Source organism: Crocodylus siamensis, chromosome 2 (assembly GCF_052110815.1).
Source record: "Crocodylus siamensis isolate JL-2025a chromosome 2, ASM5211081v1, whole genome shotgun sequence".
In the NCBI taxonomy this organism is placed as follows: domain Eukaryota; kingdom Metazoa; phylum Chordata; order Crocodylia; family Crocodylidae; genus Crocodylus; species Crocodylus siamensis.
The window spans coordinates 157,473,226-157,488,732 of NC_143396.1; the positions used below are offsets into that span (position 1 = coordinate 157,473,226).

Here is a 15,507-nt window from a genome sequence, read left to right on the forward strand (position 1 = left end):
CTTCTTCAAAGTTGGAGTTATAAGGTGAAAAATGTATTTGTACACCCAAGTGAGGATGTAGTTTCACCATAATGAACATCCTTTTCCCAAAGGGAAAGTTTCCCTGTCGTGAACTCTTTCTATTTTTTCCTTGTTTTATTTCATCTCCTTTGTTCTAGTCATACTGGATGGCTGACCATAGTTCTTTGGAGCCTGATAAGTAACCAGGTTTAATTTTTGTATTCTAATTTTCATTTTCAGTCCCCACTTCTCTAATTTATGTAAAGGTTACCCTGTGACCCATTTCCTCCTTACTGATTCTTAATCATTTCCCACATTCTTTCGTGTATCAGTAGATTCTCACACTTAGGTTATACTTCATTGGAAAACATTCTTAATTAAAATTGTGATGCAAAATGAGAGTCCGTTGACTCCTCATCTTTCTAAAATAATTACCTTTACCCATAATGTTTGTCTGTTTGTACATTACACTCACAGTGACTGTTTTAGAATTGATATGTTTCTGTAATTACAATTGTATTCTCATATATTTTTTGAGAGGTGGTTTTCTTTAACATGATACACTTACAGTTCTAGCAGTTAGGCCAGAAAGACTTAAGGCTCCTATTTTTACTTCTAGGCCTTGCCACTAACTTGCTGTATGGCCCTGGGCAAGTTACATAGGCCCAGATTTCCAACAGTCTCAAGCAGCTTTGGGTTCTTAAAGTAAGATTTCTGGGAACTGATTTTTAGAAATGCTGAGCACTTACAGCTCTCGTTGACTACTGAAACTGTGGATGCTCAGTGGGTCTGGTTTCAGTTTTTCATATTGGACCTCTGGAATCAGAAATACCAGAAGTGATAAACACTCTTGAAAAATTGGGCTGTTACCCTTTCTAGGTCTCAGATTTCCCAAATTTAGTAGTAGTCCTGTAGGGTACAATGAGGGTTAATTTGTGAATGCTTTAAGATTTTTTTGGAAGTTTGGCTCTAACGAAGCACAAAATATTATAATTACTGGAATATATTAATAGTTTTGCAGAAGCCCAAATATATGTGGGGTAAAAAGGGAAAGGAAAACTAATTCCTGGAATTGTAGTGAAGGGATGAATTTTGATGAAGACTTTACTTGGGTTTTTCAATTAAACGGGTGCTGAAAGCAGAGAATCCCAGCCTCTGTCCTTATGCATTCCGTTATATGTGCTGAGAAATTTTAGTATTAAGACAGCTAGTATGGCTGCAGTGAGATCACTAAAGCTCAGAAAAAACATCTTTGCATTATGTGATGTGTTTTCAGTTTATAATGCAATAAAGTTGTTTTTGATACAAGTATTGTTATTGTTGCCTGATGAAAAAATGTCAGTCAATGAACAGTCATTTTCTTTCTGCTTTCATCATTTCAGCACTTAACATGGCAGAAGATCCCTATATCATGGGAGTGTCTGATCCTCAAGTAAGTATAAGAACACTTCTTACATGCTCAGATTATACCAGAAATGCATACATTTCTTTTCCCTGGCTATCTTAGCTGTTTGTTGTGGGTTCATTCTGTATTACCTAATCATTCAAAAACCTTAACAGCATCAGCAGTATAAATATCAACATAACTTAATATCAAGATCCTGTGTCAGTAGAATGTAATTTATGCCCATGACAATTCCAGGCCTTTGACAGTACAAGTGTAAAGTGATGTTAGTACAAAAGAGAATCTGGCCATTATGGCCACTTGCAAATTAAAAAAAACAAACAAACCCGCTTTACTGGAAGAAGCAGCGCATTATTTCATCCTGGCTCTGCAGCGTCTGTAAAGACTGCACACTTCAGCAGGGCTTTTTGGCACTTCCAGCTAAAGCTGATTCAGTCAGCTATTAAATAAAAGCACGAAAAGGCCCCACTAAAGCTCCTGATATTGGGCAAGCAGGTTAAAGTAACACACTGCTTCTTTTGGGCATGTGTGGGGCTTGGTGTGGGAATAAGCCGAGTTTTTTAATTAAAGCGCCGGTTTTGGGGGTCGTTTATGTCTACAAGTACCCTAGGACTTTAAACAGTTTCCTGCAATTATTATTTCCTATCACCTTGATGCACACTTACATTGAATTTCTTTCAGTGGTGGAAGCATACCAAATGTTGCTAAATACATAATACATAAAAGGGCTCCTTTATTCAATTTTTAAGTGTTCTCGGTATGAGAGAGATTATTATAGTATATCTTCATTTGCAGTCGTTTCAATAGGACTTCATACTTCAGAACTCTGATTTGAGTGCTGTCTGGTTACTTTGCTTATGATTCATTTAAGTGATGAGAACAGTACATAATTGAAAGATTCCAATAATACAGGTCATTAACTCATTTTTAATGTAAATACATGATAAATGGTTTGCATTTACAATGTGGCTGAGACCTATTCCTAGGGCAAAAACAAAGGATTATCAGACCCACACACAAAAATAATGAGATTGGAAATGTGACTCTCTATACCTAAGCAGCTCTCCACCCCACTCCCAACTGAGGGCTACAAACCTACCTTTTTTTTAAAGTAAGTTGAGATACTCACCTACCTACCCAACAGAAACTTGGGATTTAAGAAAACCCCAGCTACCATGCAACTTACTGTAAATCTGTTGTGCCTGTTTTTAACTCAGACTTGAAGAAGACTGTACTGTGTTTGAAAGCTTGTCTATCCCAACCAGGCAGTTGGTTCAATAACAGATACCATCAACAAAAACCTTTGCCTCTTGCATATTTCTTAGATCATTATGGTTACATTGCTTGCATACTAGTAAAACTTCTGGTTTACAACATTTAAGGACAGGACTAGTTTTTTTTTTTAAGTACATAATGTATAGAAGTATGGATTAAATCCTTGTCCAGTTGAGTCTATGGTAAAACTCCTAGGTTGCTTGTATAAGCTGAGCAGCCCCTGAGCTGTGTGTGTGGGGGGGGGGGGGGCCGGGCCCCCAGGCAGCACCTGACCGGGAGGTGCGTAGCAGTGGAGGGAAGCACCAGGCCCCCGCACAGCTCAGACAGGCAGGCAGGCTCCAGGGAGGAAAAAAAAATAGATCAGGCTTGCTGCTTTTTTTTTTTTTTTTTTTAATTCAGTGGAGCCTGCCTGCACAGGCTGCTGTCGGGTCCCACAGCCCCTGAGCTGTATGGGGCCTGCCAAGCCCCAAGCACATCAGTTTCCAGTGCCCTATGCACTATTGCACTTTGTTAGGTAGAAAACTAAAACACCTCAGACGTGTTTTATCTTGCTACGTCCAAAGTTATTTAAAGCGGAATACACCGCCAAGCGTGCAAATAACGCCATTAAAGTGGAATACACTGCTGAACATGCAAACAAACAGCAATGCAATTAAAGCAGTGCAAAAGGACATCTAAGGTTAGTAACAATTTGTTTTAGACTTGTGGCTTAATTGTGTGAGTATACAAGCTACAGATGCTATTGCATATTGATTGCTAGCTATATAACAAATACATAAGAAGTGCCATACTGGGTCAGCCCAAAGATCCATCTAGCCTAATATCTTGTCTCTGACAGTGGTAGAATTCTATGTGCGATATAGGATGCTATAGAAGAAGAGCACTGAACTGGATAGCTCTAAAATGATCTAATATCTATTCTATACTTTCCTTGGCATCCACCATTATTGGTTTAGAGATACCAGAGGAAACATCTACAACCACTTGTTCAATAGCCATTAATAAATCGATCATCCGTTATTTATCCAGTCCTTTTATTAATCTAGCTATGCTATCTGCCTTTACCACTTCCTGTGGCAGTGGATTCCACAAGTTAACTACATGTTGCATAAAAAAAAACGTTGTCTTGATAGTTTTAAACTTGCTGCCTACCAATTTTAGCAAGTGCCCCCTAGTTCTAGTATTCTGGGACTTGGTGAACAATAGTTTCCTATTCACTTGGTCTAGACCTTTCATAATTTTAAAGACTCTCTATCACATTCCACCTCAGCCTTGTCCTTTCCAAACTGAAGAGTCCTAGCCTTTTTAGTTGCTCCTTGTATGGCAACTACTTCATACCCCTGATCATTTTGGCTGCCCACCTCTGTACCTTTTCAATTTTACTACATCTTTTCAGAGTTGTGGGGACCAGAACTGCACTCAGTATCTAAGATGTGGGTGTATCATGGATTTGTATTAAAAAGTACCTTCTAGGAAATAAAAGTGAAATAAACATTTTGATTTAATATCCATTTTAATGATGCCCAACATTTTTATTGGCTTTTTTGGTTACCACTGTAAATTGAGCTGACATTTTTAGAGAACCATCTACAATGATTCCAAAGTCTCTTTCCCAGGTTGGAACAGCATTGTATAGTTGAGGTTATTTTTCCCCGGATGCATAACCTTGCATTTGTTGACACTGAGGGCCCTGCTATATGTTCAAATTAAAGTTAGATAGACACCAGCTATAGAGTTGTTGCACATTTTTAAGCACTAACTTTAAAGCTGGATGGCTCTTTTTATAGCTGGATAGTCATATTTATTGTGTGATAATTACTTTGAATGTGTGGCTGGTCTAAATCTATTGTGTGATTACCTAGTTAATTGCATAATATATGTAATGTTTAGAAGGACCTGAAGTTCATCTGCCATATTTGCCTACTAACTTAGCTTGGTGACATCTTTCTGCAGCTCTTCTCCATCAGCTTGAGACTTGACTACCTGGAATAACTTCTATTAAATCCAAAAATATGTTGCTTCTGTTTTAAAATTTTCTTCTAAGGTTCATAATGGGACTATATTTATATCACTTTTCGCTTTTATTTCCTAGAAGGTACTCTTTTCTTCTTAGGCGTACCCTCTTATTTGGAAAGAGACTAATATGCTGGAGGTGCATCTACGTATGCAGTTAATGTGAAGCAATAAACTCTGGAGCTGTTTGAGCCCAAGTAAACTGCTGCCAGGTGCAGTGTCTACATGTGCACCTAGGACAGCAGCAATTTGAACTGGAGTGGAGCAGGCTCCTGATTGGCTGGGCTGACCGGAAGCAATTTATACCTGCGATCAGTATTTACACATGCGTTTAAGTACTCTGCCATAAGATAGTACTGTCTCCAACAGTTTACTGTTAGTTTACTGTGCCCTAATACCAGCATATGTGTAGATGGTGACACTTTTCTGCGGAGCTTATTACTTTACTCTGCAGTAAAGTGTCCATGTAGACGCACCCAATAATCACACTAGACCAATATATTCTCAATTTTTTTTAAATGTTCAAAGAATTTTTTTTAAGTTGAGCCAATAAGAGTGCTTATTTGACAGTTATTTTTAACATAGTATATACCTTGCAAATACTTTTTAACTATCAACCTTTGTTCAGTGGTTAGATCAAGGGAGTGATTGGTTGTCAGAATACATTGACTCTATTATAGACTCTTGTCTGACCTTGTGTAAGACATTTGGTGCCAAACTATCAAAAGAGATCAGCATCCAAGCTCTTTGGGATATGTAGCCTGGGATGCATGCACTCTAACACATTGTACTGTTTATCATCTCCATGCCTAGTACAGTTATAGCATGTACTGGTGAAAATGTTAAACCCTGACTGCGGTGTTGTGGTCATTGGCACCAGTAGAGCTGTACTGATTCAAGCTGCATACTGCAAGAAGTGTTACTGTAGACAAGCCCTTAAACTCTCTGTTTTGATTTGCCCATTTGTAAAATAGGTCTAAGAATACGTACTCGCCTTGCAGAAGTATTGGGAATCCTAGATAATATTTTCAGAGTCCTTGAAATCCATGAATGAAAGATGATGTATGCTGAATATATATATACACACACACACACACACACACAATATTAATAAGTATGAACTCTTTTCCAATGCAGATGTTTACAGTGGATCAATTCATGGGAATGAATGCAATATTTAATAATTCAGGTTACATTACTTCAGACATACCACTACGAGCAGGTAAGAGTCCTTGGTATATGATCTTGGTTTCTAGTGTTATTCCAGCTGTAAAGTTATGGGGGAGGTGTTTTGTGACAGAATAACGTTAAAGAGGGTTGGTTTTCATTTAGTTGTCTTGAAGATTTTAACTTTAACTTTTAACTATAAAAATGTCAAATGTTTTAAAGATACAAAAAACTAGAACTCTTGGTTCCAAAATGATACCTTTAATAAAATAAGACCAACTGGAAAATGGCAAGAAAATAGTCCTTTTCTGCAAGCTTTTGGGATCAAAGTCCCTTCATCAGGGACTTTGATCATTTAAATTAAAACATTTAAAAAATGTTTTAAAATGCTTTATAGAAATTCTTCAAAACCTACCTTACAGGTGAGACAAAGCAATGAATGATGAAATTACTTTTTTGGTTTAGAATGGAAACTGAGAACTAGATCCTATTCCACCCATGATACTAAATAATATCCTATTCCATGCTGCTCAAGTTCCTAATAAAATGTTGATTAAAAGTGGGTGGGCCCTCCTTACTGCATTCTTTGTGACTCAGTGTTAAGGCTAAAGTGCTGGCTTGTTACATAAGTAGATGTACCCATGGATTACATAGACTCAGGGCTGGCCCACAATTTTTGGCACCCCCTGCAAAATATAGTTTTGGGGTCCGCTGATGCAAAGAAGCCAGCATTGGCAGCAGGGGGTGGGGTGGGAGGGTGGTGGCAAGCGACTGGATGTGAAGCTGGGAGCGAGGAGTGGGGCGGCAAGGAGCTGGACACAGGGGGCCCCTTGCCTGCAGGGCCCCCTGTGGCTGCAGCTTTCACAAGATAAGACAGGCCGGCCCTGCACAGACTTGAACATGCTGGAATAGTATAATTTAAGTGCCTAATATGCAGAAAAGACCTAGCCCTGAATATTTTAGCCAGATAAATATTCTGGTTGAGGAGACTGATTTAAATGACTTACTGAATTTTTAAAGCATTTTTAGAAGCCTCTAGTTTTTGTTCCCAACACAGTATAATGAATACAACTTTTCATTCTGTCTTGGACAATTTTTCACTTGTTGTAGTTGTTCTTAAGGGCATATATTTCAGACTAATAGAACCTAGAACCTGTTCAATTTCCTGTATCATTTGAATGTTTTCGTTTTTAGTGACTTCTGTGTTTCCTGTAAAATCTAAGGCTGATGTTAAAAGTGTCTAACAGTTTCCTGAATAGAAACACAGTGTTGAAAATGCAGAGGTAACCCTGGTATTTTTACCTTTGCAAACTCTGAAGGAAAAAGAGAGAATATTTTATGCTGGTATGTTGACCATTTATTCCCAGAGTGGAACTAAGTTAAGAGTGCTGTGTTCTCTTAAGAGAGATCAGGACGAAAATATATTTATATTAACTTGTATTGGCCAGTAATTAGTTTTTGGGGTGTTTTTTTTAAAGTATTGTGGGGGGGGGTTTCCATTTTGGTGTGTGTCATGTTGTTTGTTTGTTTTTTAATATATGACTTTTAATGTGAAACCAGAACTCTGATTTTCCCCTATTTTGTTTGCTGAATTAATATATTTAGATGCTTTATGCATTGGGTACATTAAATAGTGGTAAAGGTGTTGAGAGTAAAATCCATTCTTGACATTAGAATTATATATATAACATTTAACCACTATTTTTTTAAGGACTTAAGAGATGCATACATCTTGTGTTGCTCTCTGCAGAGGTGCCAGTTTTGCCCTAACATAATAATAAATATATATTTTCTAAAATGTCAGGTTGGGATTTAGTTTAGTATTACTATTTTCTTTTCTGTGTGTCACCATTTATTAAGGTCATTAGTAATGCATTGGGAGCTGGAATACTAATAATGCAAGTAATTTTGTTTTCAAGAAGAATTCTTTGTGTGTGCAGAAAAAAAAGCACAGAAGCATTTCCAAACAAATTTTGCAGCATGTTTGTGTTGCAGCAGGGTTTTATAGTTTCATAGTTTCTAGGGTCGGAAGGGACCTGAGTAGATCATCTAGTCCGACCCCCTGCCATGACAGGAAAGAGTACTGGGGTCAAATGACCCTAGCAAGGTGTATATCTAGCCTCCTCTTAAAGACCCCCAGGGTAGAAGCCAGGATAGAATTGGCCATTAGGATCCACTTGCACAAGCTTGGAGAGTTGCTGTAGCATATTCCCCTCCTGTCCCTACCCCACTTTCACCCCCCTTTTTCTTTTTTCACAACTTCCCAAAGTCTTTACAGGGTGTTTTTACTTATTAGTTTTAAAATTAAATAGTGGTTGTAACTCTGTATCAGTGTAACACTCAGAGCTCTGGATTCCCTTGCAATGGTTAAGTTTCTTGTATCATGGAACTCTTTATTTTACCTTGTGATCTTTGATTCAGGAGCAGCCAAACTCATGCCATTCAAATGAGTCACTACAGCAACTTCAGAAATAGAAAAATGGTTTTTAGATATGTTGGCCTTGTTAACAGTAGGAAAAAGTCCCTTTGGAAACTGTAAGGGGGAACCTGGGGCTCAGCCAAACCATCTAACCTGTGCTAAGTACTGCTTGTTGTCTATGCCAGATATGAAATCATGTCTCCATGGAAATTCATGGCAAACCTCTCATTAACTTCTATGGAGTCATGATTTCATTCTAAGTTTTTAAGGTATATTAATTATGTTATTTGTTGCATTTTAAATGCATCTTTTTTCTAGTAGAGACATACTGCTAGGCTGAGATCCCATATACTTAACCATGTCAAGGAGTACTGTCAATATTTGCAAGGGTGGTCATAATCAACTCTTAGGTCATAATTGTGGGTGACAATAACTTAGTTTTTAAAGTAGTTTGCTCAAAAATGCTTCTTTTGCACTTCTTTTGCGGCTATCTGCTGCTGCAGAATTGTTCACAAATTTGCTGCGTGCAAAATGCAATGGGAGTTCAGGTTATTTATCACAAGCAAGCATTTTATGATTAAGTTTCAGAAAGGCTGATGGCATGTGACTTCCACTAAATATGCTGTAGTGACTTAAGTTTTTTAGTACTATCACCATAATGTTAAGGTATCGACTTCCTATTGTTCTTCAGACAGTGGTGTTGTCATCACTATGAATCTTTTAGCCACATTTTTATGTAATTATTTTGAGGCAGAAAATTGTATTATAACTACTGAAAGCAGGAACTAATTGTTCTTTTGTGCACAGGCAAAATAGTAGTTGTTTTCTGAGGTGGCGTTTCCAAAGATTTCAGTCAGGGCTTTAATTCAGCACCCAACAAAATCAATAGGGTATTTACTATGATTCCAGTCCAAGTAGAGGCAGGCCACCAATGTACTTACAGAGGTCCACCCTACCTATTTGTTTTGCTTAGAACAGTAGAGGCCAACTTTTTCAGCAGTCATGTCACAAATTAGCTTTGCCTCCTCTTTGAGTGCCACTCCAGTCCCCTTCCCCTACTTGACCTGCTGCTCTGCTTGATGCTTTGCTTTCTGCTTCCTGCCCTATCTGCCACTGTGCTGCCTATCTGCCCACTGATTAGCTGTGTGCCCCACAGAAGTGGCCTGTGCTTCTTGCGGCACATGTGCCACACCCCAGCTTAGAACATGAGATTTGTTTCTTTATCTAAGAAAGTGGTTCTTAAATACTGGCTTAGGGAGTCTTCCTTTCCTGAAAGTCTGCAAAAGATTATATGCTTTGACAACCAGATATGGAGAAGTAAGAAAGAAATTAATCCAAGGAAGATTTTTATTTTTTCTCTTATCTGATGGCATTATGAGACAGAAAAAAATTAGAGTATCAAAAAAACTCACATTTGCCAATGATGCCAGTCCAGAATCTTTTGGTCATCCAGTGCACATATATACAATGACTTTGTAACTAGATTGGCAAGGAATGGGTTTAATGTCTAACCATGAATTACAGTATCCTGCCAATATAACTGAAACCAATGATAGCTGGGGAGTTTGGGGACTTTCTGACAGTAGCTCTCTTGCACTCACTATGTCTGGTACAATACTTAAAAACACGTACAGGTGAATGATTAATTGTTCTCTTTCACTGCTTTGTCAGTAAGTGCTTTCTATTCCCACCTCTAAGTCAGTTTTAAGTAAAAGGTGAATTGTCATTTTACAGTACGGGTATGGTAGGATATTAGTTTGCTTCGCATTCTGAAGTAATGGCATTCTGAGCAAAAAGAGAAGTAGTACATATGTGCATGCATTTGAGCATGTAATGAAAGGGAGTGTCACTGCCATTCTTGCTAAATCTTCAATGTGTGGTTGGAGCATGTTAGTCAAGCAAGGTTAAGTTGTGCCTTTAAGACAGTGCAAACTAAGTGTCGGGTGGCATAAAAGCAGTGCTGTCCCCAAGAGATCACCAGGAAGCATTCTGAAGGGTGCATGATGTACAGCATGCATTTAAGAAGAGCAAGATACTCTTCCCCATGGGACTAGCCCATCCAGTCCAGTTTGTAGTGACGGGGTATAGCTGTGGTTCTGCCTCTTCCTCCCTTCTTTTGGGTGAGCTGCTCTTGAGTGCAAGGGGTGCAGTTTTGTCTGCTCCTTACTTCCTTCTCCAAGCCCTCCACAAGACCACTCAGGAGTAGTGCAGACTTGAATGGGGTAACTTGCATTGTAGGGTCTGTTGTCTTGCTTAGATCACTAGCTTTGGGGCATTTGAAAAATAAAGTTTGTACATGTTCCTCATTTTAGCTGTCAAGTGGTCCCCAGAGCGCTAAACTGCAATAAAACTGTGTGACAGCAAGGGCAGAACATAAACTGTGCTGTGACTTGGGTGAGGAGGTGGGGGCGGAGGAGGCTGGGATGCTGGTTTTCAGGGCTGAGAGTCTGAAAAGCAGGGTGCCATTTTTAGGAGGAATGTCAAAGGACCTACACCTAGATAGTGCATGTGAATAATCCAGAACAGGGGCTGTGTTCAGCAAAAGTCCAGATCCACAGAACTTAGCAGCTTGTGGGAAATGAGTTTAATACTGCTGCCTGATGACCCTCCTCAGAGGGGATAGAAACTGAACCAGTGCTATAACAAAGGATTAAACAAATTAGCCAGGCTGTTAATTCAGAAAATCCATCATCTCTGCAACTCAGGCAGCTTTGCCAGGGGACTGGCTGAGGAGAAACCTCACAAACTCTGTTATTGGCATTGCCATGGTGGGCTATAGGGCCTGATCCACACTGAGAAGTATGTGCAGGATTGGACCCTGAGAAAGGAAGAAGGAATGTAGAAGTGGGAGGTGACAAGAAACATGAGAGTCTGACTCAAGAGTGAGAGGAGGAAGGAAAGTGAAGAAACACAGCAGTTGAAGAAGGTGTGAGGAAGTGGGACTGTGACTCAGGCAGGAGGGGAGGCAGTGGGATGTGAGGTGATAAAGCAGAAAGAGAAGCTATAATGCTAATCGGGCTCAAAATCAAGATGCATCAGATCAAACTCCATCCAGTTTAGCTGATTGTTGACTTAAAACAAAGTGTGTCCCTTGTGTAGCAGGAATGCTTCGCAAGTCACAAGGAGTTCATTTGAGAGTTAAATTTGTTCCGGGGAGGGAGCAGCACAATGACTGTATGCTGTTTAATCTCTCAGAGTAGGGCTGAAGTAGAACTTAAGTGGTGCAAAAAAAGGCTTCTGAGGCTTTCTGAATGGGGAATGAATTTGCCCAGCCTAGTGTTCTGGGTAGTATCTGCTGATGTATGTTTTGGAAGTGCGGCCTGGCAAAAAAAGGCTGAGATGTTTAAATTTGGGGGGAGGGTGGTTGATTAACATTTAAAAGTGATTTGTTTTTGAAAGAGAATGTACAGCAAAAAGAGCTTCCTTGGAGGCTGATGTTAGGCTCCAGAATGAAGAAAATACAGGCTATCGCAAACCTTTCCACCATTAGTTGCAAAAGCAAGGCATGTGCCTACTGTTATACTTTCCCTAGTATAAACTTAGACCAGCATTTGCATGTATACATAAACAAACAGGCCAAAACAACAAAAATCTTTCTTAAAATGTTTCATAGCTTTGCACAGTCTCCCTTGGGAGTTAATAAGAGAAACAATGACCTGCACATGACAGATGTTAGGCATAGTTTCATTTATCTCTGGAAAGAACACAGACACTATGATAATAAGATTTTTGTAAGAACCCACAAGGAATCCTTTTAGGTATTCAAATGAACGCATCTAGGGCATCAATGTTTGTCAATCAGCTAACATTGTTTTTAAATGCATGTAATTATATTACACCAGAATTACTTGTTTGTGCCATTATTTTTATTTTGGTCCATCTAGTACAACAGTCTTTTATGTGTCTGAAGAAGATTATGCACAGTTTAATTGAAACAGGTCATAAGTGATCCTCTCCACATGTCAGTATATCAGAGATTTATTTTGCATCCAATTAAAAGGTTTAGTCACAAAAAGTGTAGACAAGAGTTAGATTTTGTTTAAGGAGGTGAAGCCCATTTAGAGTTATACAGAAGAGACTGAACGCTGACAGATCATCATCTTAACCTTTCTACATTTCTAATAGTTTATTTTCAGTTTCACTCTCAGTATTACTCTGAGGTATATCAAGTTGTGTTCAATTCTTATATAATAAAGGGTTTAGTCTGTCTGTCTGTCCATAATATGCTCTTGGAGCACTCTGATTGGTTAGTGAAAGTGGAGAGTGCAGTGCTGCCATGATGGAGGGGATGGAGCAGTGGGGCAAGGTCAGCGGCACTGGTGGCAGTATGGGGTGCTGACAGGGGGATGGAAGGGATGGCAGAGCAAGCTCCCCTCCCCCACCTGCTCCTGGGAAGTGGCAGTGGTGTGTGTGTGGTGGGGTGCTCCTTCCTCACTTGCCTCTCCCCCTTTTCCCCCCAGTCATTCTTGATGGGCAGTTCACTAGTTTCTATATATTTATATAATGGTGCACAAACATAGTCCCTGATCCAAAAAGGGACTTACTCCTTCTAGTTAAAGCTGTTCCACTCTCTGTGGAATAATGAACACTTCATTGGACCACGTAATAGGATTAAGAGCAAGCACAACTGACTAGCCTACCTGACTAGCCTACCATTAAGACTATGCACCAGGGTGAGTGAAATCCTGAATTTTGCTTTAAGGGGTGATTTTTATGTCCTTGATTAAGCTTACATGGCACAGAGCTGAGTATATTTAATATGTGAATGGGGCACTGCATTAGCCTAGCTACACTGCTTCTGGTACCCAAGATAGAGGCATCAGAGCTGGCTTTAATTGAACTGTGTAGCATTTTTCATCGCATCACATACATAATCCTCCTGTTAAAATATATAAACAGTCCTTGGAGCAGAGACTCCTTTCTCCCCTGGTGAGTGCTCTAACCACTAGACTTCTGAGTGATTTGAGCACCTGTATTCTTTCTGACCCAGACTCTTTGATTTTTCTGTGCAAAGTGGAATGGCTTCAACCAGAGGGATTGAGAATGTGCCATCTCTTATCACACCACAGAATAATTTATGGACTGGTGATCAGGAGGAGACAGATGTGGGTTTGAATTTCCTTAGAAAGAGGAGAGATCTGCAACGGAGTCTCTCAAACTCTGAGTAAATCCTTTAGTCACTAATCTGTTGGATAAAAGAGAGGGCCCAACCTCTTCTGTCTGTCTTTAAAAAAGAAAACAGCAGCAGTAGCATTTTGTATAATATAATCAGATTGGTATGTTGACAGAGCAAGGCTTGGGGGCAGGGGAGGAAGTAGAGGAACACCTTGTCTGGATATTGTTGAGGCAAAAACATGACAGACATCGAGCTGCACGGTAGGGCTATGCAAAGCTGTAGTCACTGATTTGATCGGGTAGAGAGTTGGCTGGATTTGGCAGCCAAATCTCCAAATCCAAACTGAATCATGAGACCCTTTAATCTCTTCAAATCAAATCGAAACCTTTCATATAAATTCAGAGAGATTGATGTTTTGGATGTTTTTTCTACATGCCTCAAGGTACCAGGTGACTCGTGAACACTGAGATGGTGGGGTGGATGGAGCGTCCCACGGGAGCATGGGGGAGGCCCCCAGCGCACTTGGTAGAGGACCCGGAAGTGGACCAGAAGCACTTCTGGTCGATTTCTGGGTCCACTGCAGAATGCATGGAGGCCCCCTTTCTGTCCCCCAGCTCAGTGTCTGGTGCCTCCTGGGTTTGGGGGGACACCCAGGGTCCCACTGTGGCTGATCACCAAGCCAGGGCGGGAGGTCCCCTGTTCAGCGACGGACCCAGAAGTGGACTGGAAGTACTTCTGGTCCACATCCGGGTCCACCGTCAAGCATGCAGGGGGGAGGGGGAGGGGGCTGCTCTCCTGTGGGACGCTCCATCCACCCTAGCATCTCAGCATTCGCGAGCCACGCCTGGTACCTCGAGGTATGTAGAAAAAACATTTAAAGCTGTGTCTATGGCTGAATCGCTAATTCTGTGAATCAGCATTGAATCTTCAGATTTGGATTTGGCTTAATTGAATCAGAACAGTGACCCGAATTAACAAGTCGAATCACTGTCTCCTGAATTGAGCTGAATCCAAATTGAATACGGCCTGTTTCGCATGCCCCTACTGCACAGCCTTGTGAAAACTGAGGTGCTTCCATCCATCCAAAACAGAATGTTAGGTATTAGGAGAACTTCAGTGTTGAAAACTTTGGTGCCTGCAGCTCAGGTAGTGGTGAAGCAGGGGTTTTGAACAATGCAATTTTGGACTTGGAGGCACCCAAGTCCCTTTATTCAGTCTGGGTCAGAGGGTCCCTCTGCTAGCAGGGAAAAAGTAAAACAACAGATTACTCTGTCACTGTTAAATGTTCAGAAACAAAAATATTTTATTATGTTCCACAACAGTGGTTTGAAAACTGTTTTCTGCAGAACCTTGGGGTTCTACAATAGTTCATCAGGGATTCCTCAAAGAGACTGGGGGGCTTAGCAGAATAGGCTGGGAGGTAATGTGCCACCACTGCCAGGCCAGGTCACTTGGCTCCACATCAGTCTTTAGGATGGGGTAAAGGTTCTGTGACAGAAGTGATATGAAAGGTTTCTGTGAATTTAGGAGGTTTGAAAAACAGTGTTCTAGAATGTAAACAAAATGTTTCATTATATATAACCTTTGAGTATCTGAGCAATCATTTGAAAACACATAAGGGGTTTCTTTAGTTTTTTGGTTTTTCTCTTATTGGTTATTTTGCAACTGCCTGTCCCTTTGCGTAAGTGGGTATTTACATTCAAAATTGTCATTGCTGACTGTTGTAATTTAAAGGCATGAAAGTAACTGCTGAATCAACCAATCCGAGCAGATAAAGAAGTGTTCTTAATATGTCTGCCAATAGTATTTATCAAGGTTCCCTTTTTTGTTCTGAAAGGAGATTTACTGTATTAAACCAAAATCATTACTCCTTTTCCAGCCACTAATACAAATGAGGGAAAGCGGAGTTCACCCTGCTATGCTAAGTTTTATTGCAGTTTTCCCTGTGGCCCAGCTTGTGGTCTTCTTGCCCCCTGATGTCGGTGTCCTCCCCCCACCCCCGCCCTCAAGCTGCCTGTGGGATGACTCTGGCCCTGGCCCCAACATCTGGTCCGGCAGCAGTGACAGCTGGAGCTCTGGCTTTGGGCCTGTCAGTGTCAGAGCTGAAGCTGC

At 40.3% G+C, this 15,507-nt stretch overlaps 1 protein-coding gene across 3 annotated transcripts in view; it reads left to right on the forward strand.

The window, feature by feature from the left end:
• Window positions 1–15,507, forward strand: part of NFKB1 (nuclear factor kappa B subunit 1) — an 89,594-nt gene that overhangs the window by 16,942 nt on the left and 57,145 nt on the right. For all 3 annotated transcript variants that reach the window (XM_090031893.1, XM_090031892.1, XM_090031889.1), the window contains exons 2-3: window positions 1,383–1,432; window positions 5,831–5,915. In XM_090031893.1, coding sequence (XP_089888019.1) covers window positions 1,391–1,432; window positions 5,831–5,915 — 127 coding nt within the window. In that variant the 5' untranslated portion in view covers window positions 1,383–1,390. The remainder of the gene's footprint in view (window positions 1–1,382; window positions 1,433–5,830; window positions 5,916–15,507) is intronic.